The sequence below is a fragment of the Physella acuta genome, unplaced genomic scaffold, assembly GCF_028476545.2.
Source record: "Physella acuta isolate Inbredline_101_S28 unplaced genomic scaffold, ASM2847654v3 ptg000186l, whole genome shotgun sequence".
Taxonomy (NCBI): Eukaryota; Metazoa; Mollusca; class Gastropoda; family Physidae; genus Physella; species Physella acuta.
In genome coordinates this window covers 1292119-1307067 of record NW_026731705.1, presented here as the reverse complement: position 1 = coordinate 1307067, position 14949 = coordinate 1292119, and the positions used below count along the sequence as shown (strand labels likewise).

General features: G+C 35.8%; 1 protein-coding gene across 1 annotated transcript; it reads left to right on the top strand.

Annotated features, from left to right (window-relative positions):
* The first annotated feature begins 12643 nt into the window (after nt 1–12643).
* LOC131936760 (uncharacterized) lies at nt 12644–14621 on the top strand. Its single transcript, XM_059293826.1, has 3 exons — nt 12644–12948; nt 13290–13452; nt 13696–14621. Exons 2-3 carry the CDS (start codon nt 13290–13292, stop codon nt 14619–14621), a joined length of 1089 nt encoding a protein of 362 aa, XP_059149809.1. The 5' UTR covers nt 12644–12948.
* Nucleotides 14622–14949: the final 328 nt, after the last annotated feature.

Sequence of the window (14949 nt, the reverse complement as noted above, 5' to 3'; positions counted from 1 at the left end):
TAGGTATATTTATCCTACTGCTGCTCGTCGTTGTGTATTGGGTACAGTAAAACGGTCGTATTGGTAGCAATGGTCACGTTGTCAAGTCCTTGTCGTTGTAGCGACCTTCATTTTTTTTCTAGGAATAAGTGGGATAAACGTTGTTTTCTACAAATATAAATTTGATGACAAACTCCATATGAGGCATGCGCGTAAAAATAATGAATGGGAAGAGATTCATTAATACGTTTGACCAATAGTACAGTAAATCTTAATAATCTACGATTGGTTGCAACTAACCACGTGTGCTAGGCAGCCATTTTGTTTCTAGATAAACAAAGCAATCGCCTGTCTTCGTTTGTTTACATCATTAGCGTATACTCTTCTATTTGTTGTTTTAAAGGCAGAGCCGGCGTTAGGGGTACGCGGGGCCTATGGCCAACCATCCGCGCGGGGCCTTATATTTTTTTCATTGGTGTTTAATTAAATAAAACATGTACAGTGAGGCGTTTCTTTTTCTTCTTCTCAACGCGAATTAATATTTATAACGATATATATGTATTTTTAAGCTGTTCATCAATGCCGTATAAACATTAACACACTGATTAACAAATAATTTGTTTACTTAGAAGTGCTTTTGAAACGTTGCTTGTTTCTGTTAAGGCTTTTTGTTTGAAAAGTAAAAAATAAAACAGATATATGTTTGAGACACGCATTAAAGAGACGATGAACGTCAGCTTCAAACCTGATTTTTTTACATTAATGTTTATTTATGAAATCTTACCAGTACGTTCACAAACGAAGATCTACTTTTCTTGCCTTTCGTGAGGAAAATTCCATGATTATATCATCATAATCCAAACTGGAGGCTATGTCTTTTTCTATTGACAGAATCGACAGGCCGCAGAGCCTGTCTTGGGACATCGTTGATCTCAAATAGTTCTTGATCAACTTCAGTTTGGAGAAACTTCTTTCGGCGCTTGCAACTGTGACTGGAACTGTTAGCAAGATTTTGTAGGCGATCGCCGTATTGGGAAAGGAATCCCGAATACTCCAAATGTACTGAAGGCACTGTTTTGCTGACTTAATACCTTCGGGCACTTTGAAGCAACGTTAAATCGGTCCACAGTGGCAGGTGAAATTATCCATATTTTCTCAATTTATCGAGTGTTAACAGTGGCATTCAAAGTGTGTGGATGCCGGGGAAAATAGCAAAACATTGATAGAGTTCAGAATAAGCTCGAATCGTGAAAAACACTGTTTACAGCTACAGATATGCCAATGAAATGATTCTCAAATGTAATCACGGACGCTCAGTAAGGTGGAACACTGGGGTGGGTGACAGTTGGTGGGGTGAGGTAAAGGATAACTGTACATTTAAATCTATGGGATGCCAAACCCTAAAAAAAATCAGTTCGGGCACTACGTTACTGGATCTCTGACCGCAGCCATTCAAGAGAAGGTGCGTGTTTATAGAGCGTCCGCGTATTACATTACAGAATAAGACCGCTCGGACTGCCAGTAATTTAGACGCTTTAGAAATCAGGAGAACTTTACAATAAAACAATCTCGTCCCGATGTATCAAATAGTATAGACTTTATAATTTGTTTAGTCTGCCTACACGATTTTAAAACAAGAATCACTATGGCCTTAACTATTATACTGAATATCCCTACACAGAGGCGTAGCGAGGGGGTGGGAGGGGGCGGGGGGGGGGGGTGCGGATCGCACCGGGTGACACTATTTAGGGGGGTGACACCAAGGCAAAAAATAGCAAAATTTATAGAGAAAAAATTGAGGGGGGTGCAAATCGAAAATTTGAGGGGGGTGCAAAGCGAAAACTTGAGGGGGGTGCAAATCGAAAGTTTGAGGAGGGGGGTGCAAATCGAAAATCTGAAAGTTTTTTCCCGGGAAGGGTCGCTACGCCTCTGGGGGGGGGGGGGGGGGTGACACCATTAAGTGCCGCACCGGGTGACACCCGACCTCGCTACGCCACTGTCCCTACAATTAATTAAAATAAACATGTGCTTAATCACTTTACGAATACCGTTAAAGTTTACCAAAATGAAAATGTACTGTATAAATGCCCTTCAAAAATATAAAAATAAATACAAGTATAATGTTTTTAAAGATGACCTGACAATATATAAAATAAATATGATCTGTATGGATGCCTATCAAACGTATCGTGGTGAATATGCATAATTACACAAAAGATGCCCATACAGCGTATAAATTATGATTTTAGGGATAAATACTCTGGATTTCCGGGGCATGTCCCCATCCGCTCTTCCCCCCCCCCCTCCTCCTCTGCAAGCCATCATCAGGTCACTGACTGTTTACTACAGGCACCCCCGCCTGCTCACTAAAAAAAAAAAACGTCTTCAACGGTCCGCAAACAATAGGGTATCTTTTTACGTTTTTCCTGATTTTACCTCCCATGTCAGGTCGGGGGCTAATTCGCGACCGCCATCTCCAGTCACCTCAGGACAATAGCGAGTCGACCGTGCCAGCGATGTGTGACACTAAAGTCTTTCTTTAGAATAACGGTCTGTCCCAGTACATGTAGAGGATAACTCACTAACATCAGCCGTGGCCTCAGTTTTAACATCCAACAATTTCGGCCATTTAGTTGGCTTTTTTTTTTAAATTTAATTCAGCAAAGATTATTTAAGTTTACAAACTAATTCAGACAACAATGGCGTTGCTGAAGCGCGGGGCCCCTTCAAGCGTGGGGCCTCTGGCGACCGCCCCGTTTGCCACCCCCTAACGCCGGCTCTGTTTAAAGGTATACAACAACATTAACTTTAATAATTGAAACTTTGCCAAAAAATGTACTGTTGATTGTCACTGGAACACTATAAAACACTGTTTCGTACGCTTTATACTAAGCTGAAACGATGCACCATGGACATGTCTGTCAGTTTAAAGAATGTGCTAAGTCCATCCCCTTTACCCCCCTCATCCCATTCTCGCCATTCAACTAACGGCCGGTTTATAATCTTGTTACGGCATGTTAAGTCACACAAAAAAAAACCACAGAAAAAAAGTCACAGTTTTTACTAGGAAAAAAGTCACAGAAAAAGTCACAGTGGAAAAATTTTATCGAAAAAAAGTCATAGATTTATTTATTATTATTGATTTATTCGTTAAAAATTATAAAATTTTGTATGTTTATTGTTGTGGGTTGTATTTTTGATAGCATAAATTATTTATAGACGTTAAAAGCATTATTGTTTATAACAATTGTAAGTAAAAATACTCTAACATAATTTACACAACAAACTCAACTTTTTTGACGTATTTAGTTAAATACGCGGTAGAGAAGTTAATTATAAAAGAAATTTAAATGTAAATACTAGATCGGATAGCTGATAAGCATTCACTTAGGCTCTGAACTTGACCCTATCTACACAGATGTGTTATTCACGGTTGAATGAACATTGTTAATTTATGGCTCATCGGTTCTCCACGCACTATCCAGCGGTGGGGTGGGGTGGAGGGGCGTGTCTAGCCTCAAGCGTTGTACCCAGTGTTGTGTAGTAGTAGGCTATTATCATATTATCAATAAACTTGTGTAAGCTACAATTTAAGTAGGGATAGACATTGTATTGAAGTGAGAAGACTGGCTAACAAACAAAACTGAATCTGGTTTGGTGATATTTGTTCTGGGAATAACAATCGAATGATAGGATGTGTATGACTTAATAGTCATTAACTAATTACGTGTTATACATATTTTCTGCTTACACAAAAAAATCTATCTAAAACTTTCAACATAAATCAACGCGTATTTTATTAGCCAAATGGTTCTTCTACACATAAAAATAAGCCCTTTTCTGTTTTCTATAAGAGGAAACGCACAGTGCCGTTTTCAGCCTTTCTTTTCACGTTTTCTCAACTTCGCCTTCTTTACCTAAAGTTCAATTTTCAAATCGCTAAGATTTGGAACCATTTGTCATACAAGACTAAAACATTCTACATGCATTTAGCATTATTTATACCGTCTACAAAACTACTTTTTAGCGCAATTTCCATACTGGGATTGCGATTATTAACTCGTCATTTCTGGATGGATGGATGTGTGACCGCAGCTTTAAGTCGTATCTCCTCCTCGACGAAGCAATATCGAGGACTAGTTCCAAAGCAAATATGTTAAGCAAGTTCCGAGGATGATTGTGGGCCAAAAAAATTCCCGGAATTCCTTCCTGGATTTCCCGGAAAAGCCAAAAAACCTCGAAAAAAATGCAGTTTTTGGCCCATATCTCGGCAACCAGACCACTTAGCGACTTGAAACATTTACCAATCGATTCCTGCCATAATTTAGAACAATATTGCCGAAGAAAGTTTTCAAAAATATCCTTTCGTTTGGTCACAAATTTTTTAAAAAATTACATAAACACCTACAAACCGATCATTCTCCTAGCTTGAACGCACCCCAGCATTATACGTCTTGTGTTTTGTCCCCGTGTGTGCTTTACGCTACGACAGAGCAATTTTTAGATAACATAAGGAAATTGCGCTTAAATTGTCACTAGGCGTTTTATAAACTTGTTTACATTAAGTTTACTACAATACTTAAGAAAAAATTAATATTTATGTGGCACCACCCCCTAATTTTTGTACATAAAGTTACATAGACATTTGTATTAAAAATTGAGTCGTAGATATTGAAATGAACAAACGTATTAAAGGCACAGTTAGAAATCTAAATCTTTCATCCGCTTTTCAAAATTCCTTATGGGAACAAAGTTATATTGGTTTGAAAAGGTGTTAGTTTTTACACATTTTCGCGGTTTCCATGGCAACCAGTACTGCTATTGACGGCTATATATTATTTTTGTCAATGGTTTAACAATTATAAACATATGAACTTATTAAACACCAAGAAATGTATTAAATAAAAAAAAATGAATACAGCAAATCGTAAGGGGAGACAGCCAATCGTAAGGCTAATATTGTATGAAAATCAGGTTAATATTGGATACAATAATTAGATACGAGAAATTTTATGAAAATCAGGTTAATAATGGATACAATAATTAGATACGAGAAATTTTATGAAAATCAGGTTAATATTGGATACAATAATTAGATACGAGAAATTTTATGAAAATCAGGTTAATATTGGATACAATAATTAGATACGAGAAATTTTATGAAAATCAGGTTAATAATGGATACAATAATTAGATACGAGAAATTTTATGAAAATCAGGTTAATATTGGATACAATAATTAGATACGAGAAATTTTATGAAAATCAGGTTAATATTGGATACAATAATTAGATACGAGAAATTTTATGAAAATCAGGTTAATAATGGATACAATAATTAGATACGAGAAATTGTATAAAAATCAGGTTAATATTGGATACAATAATTAGATACGAGAAATTGTATGAAAATCATGTTAATAATGGATACAATAATTAGATACGAGAAATTGTGTGAAAATCAGGTTAATATTGGATACAATAATTAGATACGAGAAATTGTATGAAAATCAGGTTAATATTGGATACAATAATTAGATACGAGAAATTGAATGAAAATCAGGTTAATATTGGATACAATAATTAGATACGAGAAATTGTATGAAAATCAGGTTAATATTGGATACAATAATTAGATACGAGAAATTGAATGAAAATCAGGTTATTATTGGATACAATAATTAGATACGAGAAATTGTATGAAAAATCAGGTTAATATTGGATACAATAATTAGACACGAGAAATTGTATGAAAATCAGGTTATTATTGGATACAATAATTAAATACAAGAAATTGTATGAAAATCAGGTTAATATTGGATACAATAATTAGATACGAGAAATTGTATGAAAATCAGGTTAATATTGGATACAATAATTAGATACGAGAAATTGTATGAAAATCAGGTTAATATTGGATACAATAATTAGATACGAGAAATTGTATGGAAATCAGGTTAATATTGGGTACAATAATTAGATACGATAAATCGTATGAAAATCAGGTTAATATTGGATACAATAATTAGATACGAGAAATTGTATGAAAATTAGGTTAATATTGGATACAATAATCAGTAGAAGTTAAACAATTATTATAGTCAACCCCGCGTTAAAATCATTTTTCTTTTCAATTTGTTTAACGTGTAGATTTAACAGCGGTGTGTCCAAAGTGTTGAGAATTAGATGTAACTAGTTTAAAATAAATAATTATCTTTATAATCTTTATATTGTTAGATTACTAATTACTTTTTATAGGTTTTTAAATTTATCTAATTATGAACTAAAAATTTAAAAGTAATCGCCCAGAGATCTAGTATATTCACGTGATCTCCAATAAACAAATGTTGCTTGTTAAACGTCAGCAGACGTCCAAATATGGGCAGACATTGACAAGTAACGTCTGCAGATGTCAATAAATATGGACAGATATCCCATAATGTTTTAAAGTTAATTATGGTTAATCTTCCTCGATAACAGAAAATGTTTAATAAAGCAATGAAGAACGGGTGTCGGTGTACACTGTGTCTGTGTAGATGTGCTTCTATAGGTGTCCATGTCTACAGGTGTCAATGTCTACAGGTGTCCATGCCTACATGTGTCCATGTCTATAGGTGTCCATGTCTATAGGTGTCCATGTCTATAGGTGTCAATGTTTACAGGTGTCCATGACTACAGGTTTCAATGTCTACAGGTGTCCATGTCTATAGGTGTCAATGTCTACAGGTGGCCATGTCAACAGGTGTCCATGTCTACAGGTGTCCATGTCAACATGTGTCCATGTCTACAGTTGTTCATGTCTACAGATGTCCATGTCTACAGGTGTCCATGTCTACAGGTGTTCATGTCTACAGGTGTCCATGTCTACAGGTGCCCATGTCTACATGTGTCTATGTCTACATGTGTCTATGTCTACAGATGTCCATGTCTACAGGTGTCAATGTCTACATGTGTCAATGTCTAGATTTGTCCACGTCTAGAGCCTACAGTAAAAAAAAACCGTGTCTGGTATATAACTGAGGTTAATTCTTGTAGACGTCACATATCATTTCCTTACACATGGGACGGCGTGGTCGAGTCGGTAAAGCTTATGATTGTTAAACCGAAAAGTCTCTCTTCTAGTAGAGACAACTCCAAAATCAAACAACTGCTGCCTTGTAGTTTGTTCTTGGTTGGACAAAGGCTATGGAAGCAAATCCAAAAAGAAAAGCAGGCTGAAATCGGAGTCATTCGGAGTCAATGGCCTCAATGGCGTATAACCAGTTGACACGTATCCTAAATTGTGATGGAGGCGTGGTCGAGTCGACAAAAAAGCTCATGCTTGATACATTCGAAAAATGTCCTGAGTTCAAACCATCTAGCAGATAAGGCTCGATCTATTCCAATACTAAAAATTAAGAACGAAAAAGAAAAAGAAGACTTCCTTACACAACTGGTGTAGCATTGTTGAAATTTGAACTAGTTGAACTTTATTAGGTAGTTATTAAAGGCTTTGTTCATTATATAATTTTATCGGTAATTATTCACATTTAAATTATTGTTTAAGAGTTTAGCCACGATATTTAAGTAGTTTCATTCAAGCAAGTAATTTCTCTGTATTAAATTTCCAATAAGTCAATGGATCACCTCCAATGATTGCTGAAATTACAATTAATTAACCTTGCATCGCTAGGTTTGATAATCGGTACTTTGGTTAATATAATTACTATTTCTATTTTCACAAATGGAAAATTATATTTGTTTCTAACAAAAGACGACGATACTAAATGTATCGGTATTTAGTCTAAACAATTCCCGAGGATTCGAAGTCGATACTCATAAAATATCGATAAAGTAAGTGATATATTTTCCCGCCATTTGTAAGATGTGCAAAATGTACATAAATAAAAAACACTTTATTTTAATTAACGTTCCATTAAATAAAACTTAAATTCAAGTTTATATATCAGTAATAAAATGTTTTGAAAATTGCTTACATATAATTCTTTTTGTTTTTACACTCATTACTCAGTAAGCGATGCGTAGTATAAGAATCGATGCTAGTTTATAAAAGAAAACGCCGATACCTTCTGAAGGTAAGGCTTGCCAAATTGACAAACTTGCAAAAATTATTCTTTTAATTTTCAAGTTAATTAGAAGTAAATGCAATATGATGATATATATATAATTACTATAATTACATATTAAAATACTTAATAATCGAATTACAACAAAGACAGAAGACATGTATTTGCATAGCCTACTATTTAAGTTATTATAAATGTTTTGAATATCATAGACGGAATAAAATATTGAATATACGGAGATTAAAGTTTTACGAATCAGAAAATTGTTCTTAATAAAAAATATTTTTCGGAAATAATCAGCTATTATGTCTTTTTTTCAAAGTGTTAATTATGTATGTTTTATACTCACAAACGCGATTTAGTTTATACTTCCGGTAACTTATTTAGATTAAAATATTTCAGAATGAGGTGATCCATATCCATATATATTATTTAATTTTGTCATTTAAACTATGTTAATGCCATGATTATAATTTGGCGGATTTATTGTACTGTAAGCTCCACATTTTAATATAAACTTTATAGGATGTAAAATAAAATTGGAGGAACCTCAAAAGCATCTGCTAGACACAACAATACGATTACCACGGGGAGTGAACAACAGACAGACTAGACGTGACAAAACTAGCCTGTAGGCTGACCAGTGACCAGGGTTGTTAGTGCCGTGGGGGGGGGGGGGTCGATAATTTGTTAGTTCCCAATGTTGGGCCCATTGTCCCATAGGATTTTATATGGCAAGGTGACATAGATATAAAGACAGGCCAGTCACAGATTCGTTTGTCGGGCCAGTAAAGCATATTGCTGCTAAACCTAGTAGTTCCGAATTCAAACACCCGTGTACATGAGGCTCTATGTAGTCTGTCGTTTGACCTAATTCTTTTTATCGTCGTCATGGTGATAATGGCTGTCGAAAACGACGAATCCGAATGTTTCATTGTCATTTCAGTAATATATGCTTATAAGCGTTATTTCTGCGTATTATTCAACAATACTGATCTCGTTTTAATAATTGACGAAAAGTGCTTGATACAAACCTGCCATTTGTACATTTTGTGTCTAATCGTTGAGAATATCGAGCAGAATCATATACAGTAGGCTAAACTTTAATTACAGTATTTAATATTGTTTTAAAAATGCTCAAAATTATTCTGAACTATAGAAAATTATGTATTACGTCCTACTAAATTATTTTCATTAATTAAAAAGTAATATGGAGTTTAAAAAAACCTTCCAAAAAATAACTTTATCGAGATAACAACTAACTAAGCCCATCCATTTTGCCGTTTGTATTTGAATGGGAATAAATCTAGCAAACGACTTATTTCTACTGTACAGTAAATCACGTCACAACAACAGTCCTTTAAAATTACCCCACCGTATCGGCGTAGCCATTTAAAATCCAAGGCATTTTTTTCACAAATCATTTTCTAGGCTATCGATTATTTTTGATAATTGAAATTCGTATCAAATTCAAGGTAAACACATTTCGTTTTTAATCATTTAAATAATCTTGGACAATATTTTTTTAAACCGTAGGCGTTACTGGGGACAGTAAACAATCAATGGTAGACAATTCCAGAGTCAAACAATTAGGCCCACAACTGCCTTAGGTTATAGAAGCAAATCCAAATTGTTTTTAAAAATTATCATTAGAAGAGATATATTTTAACAATAGTATTAAATTAGCTACTGGATAACAAGCCACACCCCCCGAACGAAGTAGAATATATATGGAGAATATGTATTTTTACGAGTTTCCGCATCCCTCCCCCCCCCCCCCAGAGTTTCTTCCAGGCATCTCTTAGAGGGGGGGGGGGGGGCGAAGCGCCCCCGAATTTTTTTTGCCCCCCCCCCCTGAACGAAATGAAATATATATAATTTATATAGAAAATATATACTTTTAACAGTGTCCGCCCCCCCCCCCCCCCCCCGAAGAAAGTTTACCGCTCCCCGAAAATTTCAAGTGCCCCCCCCCCCCGGAGAAAAAAAGTCTGGAAGAAACACTGCTCCCCCCCCCCTCTACAATTTTAAGTGACTCCCTCGGAGAAAAAACTCGGGAGGAAACACTGTTTCAAATAGTAGGCCTATAGTTTTTTTAACCACATAACACATTATTAAAGTTGACTAACTCGTAAGGACGGCCTAGGGACTGGAGTGGCGTCGTCCCTTTTCCAAAAGTCAAACGCCACTTCTTATTTTTCCCATTTAGATCTATTTATTTTATGTTACAGCCTCTGATACTTGATAGTGATATTGTAGAACTGCTACTAAATTTTATTTTTGGCTTCTTTAAATTTGCTTACGGCAATAAAAGTTTAAAGTGTTCTGGCCATCGAAAGCCGATCTTCATTCCTGCTAGCGATGAAAGTCAGGGGTCGAGACTGTGTTACACACTCTGTTTCAGCTTTTAGTTTTCCAAAATCTTTGGTCTCCGTCCTCAACACAGATCTAGAGTCTAGATATAGATCTAGATTCTAGATCTAGATCTAGATCTAGATTTGATGCTAGGTCTAGAATCTAGTTTTAGTTTTACTGCTATAGTGTGTTTTAATGCAATGTTCCAATTAATGTAGCCTATACTTAACTTAGCCATACTACATTACTACAATTACATCTGTGATCTAGACTAGCTTTTTCTAGATCTATAGATTCTAGATTCTAGTTCTAGATTAGTTCTAGAATCTAGATTAGATCAAATAGATCTAGATTCTAGATCTAATTACTAATTTCAATCATGACTTTTGTTTAAGGCCGCATTTGCGCGGTTCGCTCCGCGTTACGCGTAAGGTCGCCTTTGCTCAGTTCGCTCCGCGTTACGCTTAATCTTTACCCTAGGTGGCACGCGATCTAAAAAAAAACGATTTTTTTTTCGTGGTAACAATTTAATGTTGACATAGATCTAGATCGAGTTTAAATGTATTTATATTATTTCAACACCTAAGAGTCTAGTACTTGTAAAAAAACAGTACAGTGTAGTGGAAAGTTTGTGGGGTCAGATGATAGTCCTAGATCTAGCAGCAACTTAGTTTAATCAAACTGTCCTTTAACCTTTAGGCCTAGCTATCCAGTATCTAGCATGCGTGATAGTAGATCTAAATCTATATTATTTATCCTAAGTGAACTTAAAAAAAAATCAATTTGCTTGAGGGGAGAGGGGGGGTGGGGGTGGGAGGAAGAGAGAAGTGAAGACAGATGATCTTGTGTGAACGTCTATGACGTATGCTTTAGGCCTGCTGAACTCAGTGACCTCGCGACCGTAGGCCGTGGTGGGATTTTCCACTCACGGGATAGTAAACGTAAGGCAAGCAATCACGCCAGTGACGATGGTTGGAATTTTATTAAAAAAAAAGAATCATAGTCTACGTCATATTTTCAATATGAAAAAAAAATAGACTAACTAACCCCGGCACACTGTTGACTCAACCACAGCGGATGTGATGATGGAGTAAAAAGTAAGCATTTTCAATTACAAGATGGCACATCAAACCTGCGAGACGCGTAGTCTATTCTTTAGGGGTCACGCTTTGCGAGACGCGTAGTCACTTCGTTTGTTTAAATTATGATAAAGATTTCATTCAGCTTTTGCGAATATACTCGTAACTCTAGAATTAGGACGAATCTCCTAGTATCTATATCTAGATCTAGAGATCTAGTGTCCTAGATCTAGAATCTAGTATCTAGATTTGATTTCTAGCTTTAAATTTGTAGCAGTTTAAACTTTTACTACACTAGTGACACTAGCCTTAAATAAAACAAAAATGCCAGAAATTAAGCTAACAAAAAAAAAACCTACAGTACTAGACTAAATCTAGATTCTCTAGATCTATGATCTAAATCTAGACTATATATTTATTGTGTTGTAAAAAAAAAAAGTTGTAAAAACTATTACTGTAACTTTTACACTATCAGCTTATAAAATTTATATTAATGTGTTTTTATTTCAGGTCTTTAAAAATAGTGGGCCCTGTTCTATAACTAGTAACAGCCTAATTAGGCATTAGTGTAATTTAAAATTGCTAGGCAACTAAAAACTATTATCTAGATACAAACATTTCTCCCCTGTGTTGCAAACATTTGACATCTTCAGGTTACATCACAATTATAAGAAACATGTTGTGTTCTTCTTAAATTGTTTATAATTCATCATAAATGTTGTCATTCTGTAGTTCTATGCTAATGACAGTTCCGTCATAAATGTCATTCTGTAGTTATATGCTAATGTCAGTTCCACCATAAATGTTGTCATTTTGTAGTTCTATGCTAATGACAGTTCCATCATAAATGTTGTCATTCTGTAGTTCTATGCTAATGACAGTTCCATCATAAATGTTGTCATTCTGTAGTTCTATGCTAATGACAGTTCCATCATAAATGTTGTCATTCTGTAGTTCTATGCTAATGACAGTTCTATCATAAATGTTGTCATTCTGTAGTTCTATGCTAATGACAGTTCCATCATAAATGTTGTCATTCTGTAGTTCTATGCTAATGACAGTTCCATCATAAATGTTGTCATTCTGTAGTTCTATGCTAATGACAGTTGCATCATAAATGTTGTCATTCTGTAGTTCTATGCTAATGACAGTTCCATCATAAATGTTGTCATTCTGTAGTTCTATGCTAATGACAGTTCCATCATAAATGTTGTCATTCTGTAGTTCTATGCTAATGACAGTTCCATCATAAATGTTGTCATTCTGTAGTTCTATGCTAATGACAGTTCCATCATAAATGTTGTCATTCTGTAGTTCTATGCTAATGACAGTTCCATCATAAATGTTGTCATTCTGTAGTTCTATGCTAATGACAGTTCCACTATAATTTTATTTCTCTCTCCAGAGCCTGAAGGATCTTCCATAGTGGTGTGTGCTGTCTGGTGTTAAAGTCAAGTGGGGAGTTCAAAGGTCAGTTCCATTATATCTTGCATGTTGGTCTAAGAATGTATTTAACCATAATCTTCTAAAGATGACCCTCATGCTGTATTCTGTTTTCCACATCATTGACCAGTGGCTATTTAACTATTATCTTCTAAATCTGACCAGCATGTAGGATTGAGTTTCTCTTGAATTGCCAATGGCTGTCTTTATTTATTTTAGTGAAATAAATTGCTATTTTATTGATTAAGATTTTCAGTTAGGGTTTCTGTCTCTAAAAATTATATTTTCATTAAATTGTGTAGTTTTGAATCTTAAAAACCATAACAAACCATAAGCCATTTAATCTGATCACCATCATTTCTTTACAGATGGGTAACAAATCAACAACTACAAGAGGTCTAAATGACCACAACAATATGGCCAGTGGAGAGGATAGTCTAGATGACCACAACAGTATGGCCAGTGGAGAGGATAGTCTAGATGACCACAACAGTATGGCCAGTGGAAAAGACTTATCAAAATGTTTTACAGGTAATGTCCATTTGTTTGACTTTATATATAAAATGCATGCATCAAATACAAAATGTTATTAATGAGGCTAGTGAAAGTTTCTGCACTGATGAAGTCCTTGTGTTGCTTTAATTGCATGATGGTGATGGTTGAGATGGTTGTGACGGTTGGAGGTTGTAGATAGTTTTCATGTTTTATATTTGTCAAAGTTTAACAGCTAATGAAATGTTTACAGTAATAAAATTGTTTTGTTTACCTGTACAGGTACACATGAAGTACAAGAATGTCTTGAAGGTCAAGGTGAGGTAGATCTACACACACACCTGGCAAACTGTGAGAAAAATCCTGGCCATAAAAACTTTGTACCTGTAAATCAGTTAAGTGTTGAACATTTTCCTTCTGGTTACCATGACAACGATGTGTATGACCTAACAAAAGCCCTGGCTGACCTAACTATCAGGATAGCCGTTAAGTTGACCAGTCCAGACAGACCAGAGTTTGTACCAGGCACTAAAGATCCATATCCTTGCTACAACACCAGGGGACAGAACTCACTGAGGACAGGGACTGGGAGGTTGGGGCATGTGCACAAGTGCACAGAGGGAGAGGATGGCAGAACTTGTCCATGTCCTGAATGTGACCACTCGGACACACCCAGCAAAGTGTGGTGGAGGGCTATTGTGTTGACAGCCAGACATGTGGTTTTTGATGAGAGTGAGGCGAGACAGTCCAGCTGTAGGTTGTGGTTTGATGATGATAAAAGTCCAGTGGTCAACATTTATGGGTGGAAGGTGGATGTGTCAGACACTGAGAGAGACAGGTGTTGGTTGTGTTGTGTGACACATGACGTAGATGTAGGTGGTAAACTGGAGGAGATGGATAGGCGGTTTGATGGTCTATGTGAGAAAGTACAGGACAAATACGAGAGTCGTAGAGAGGTGGACAAGCTGACCATTATAGTGTCACATCCTCATGGCTGTTCTAAGCAGGTCTCTGTAGGTCACTGGGTGGACAGGCAGGTGGTGAGGGGTAAGTGGACCAGGTACAGGTACACAACGTCCACCTGTCCAGGTAGCAGTGGGGCTCTGGTCTACAGAGTGGGGGGTGGCAGGTGGTCTGAACATCCCCACAGTGGAGTTAACTCTGGTGGATTAAATTATAGTGGGCTGTGGCTGGACAGATACTTGTAGTTGTCTGCTCTTGTATAGAATGTAAACAAACATGGCGCCTGTTGGATGTCTGCTCTTAAAATATTTCTTGACATTATTGTAGAGCTTTATTAAACTTTTAATTAATTATCTCGTTATTTTTATCAGAGAAAAAGTCGTTGATTGTTTGATTGGGAGTGGAGAAAAAATTGTCACAATTTTCTTGTAAAAATAAAATATTAACGTAAATAAACAGTTTTCAATCAACTAGTTTTCTTTCTCATTTTTGTTTGTTTGAATTTTCGATCTAGCGTCTCTCAATATTGTCGCTAAAGTTTGAATCTAGCGACTCAGTATTGACGCTAAAGTT

Excerpts from the sequence above, each read along its gene's own strand:
- LOC131936760 (XM_059293826.1), top strand. The coding sequence starts at position 13,290 with ATGGGTAACAAATCAACAACTACAAGAGGTCTAAATGACCACAACAAT. Across the intron at positions 13,453-13,695 it reads CTTATCAAAATGTTTTACAG|GTACACATGAAGTACAAGAA; the intron begins GTAATGTCCATT and ends TTACCTGTACAG.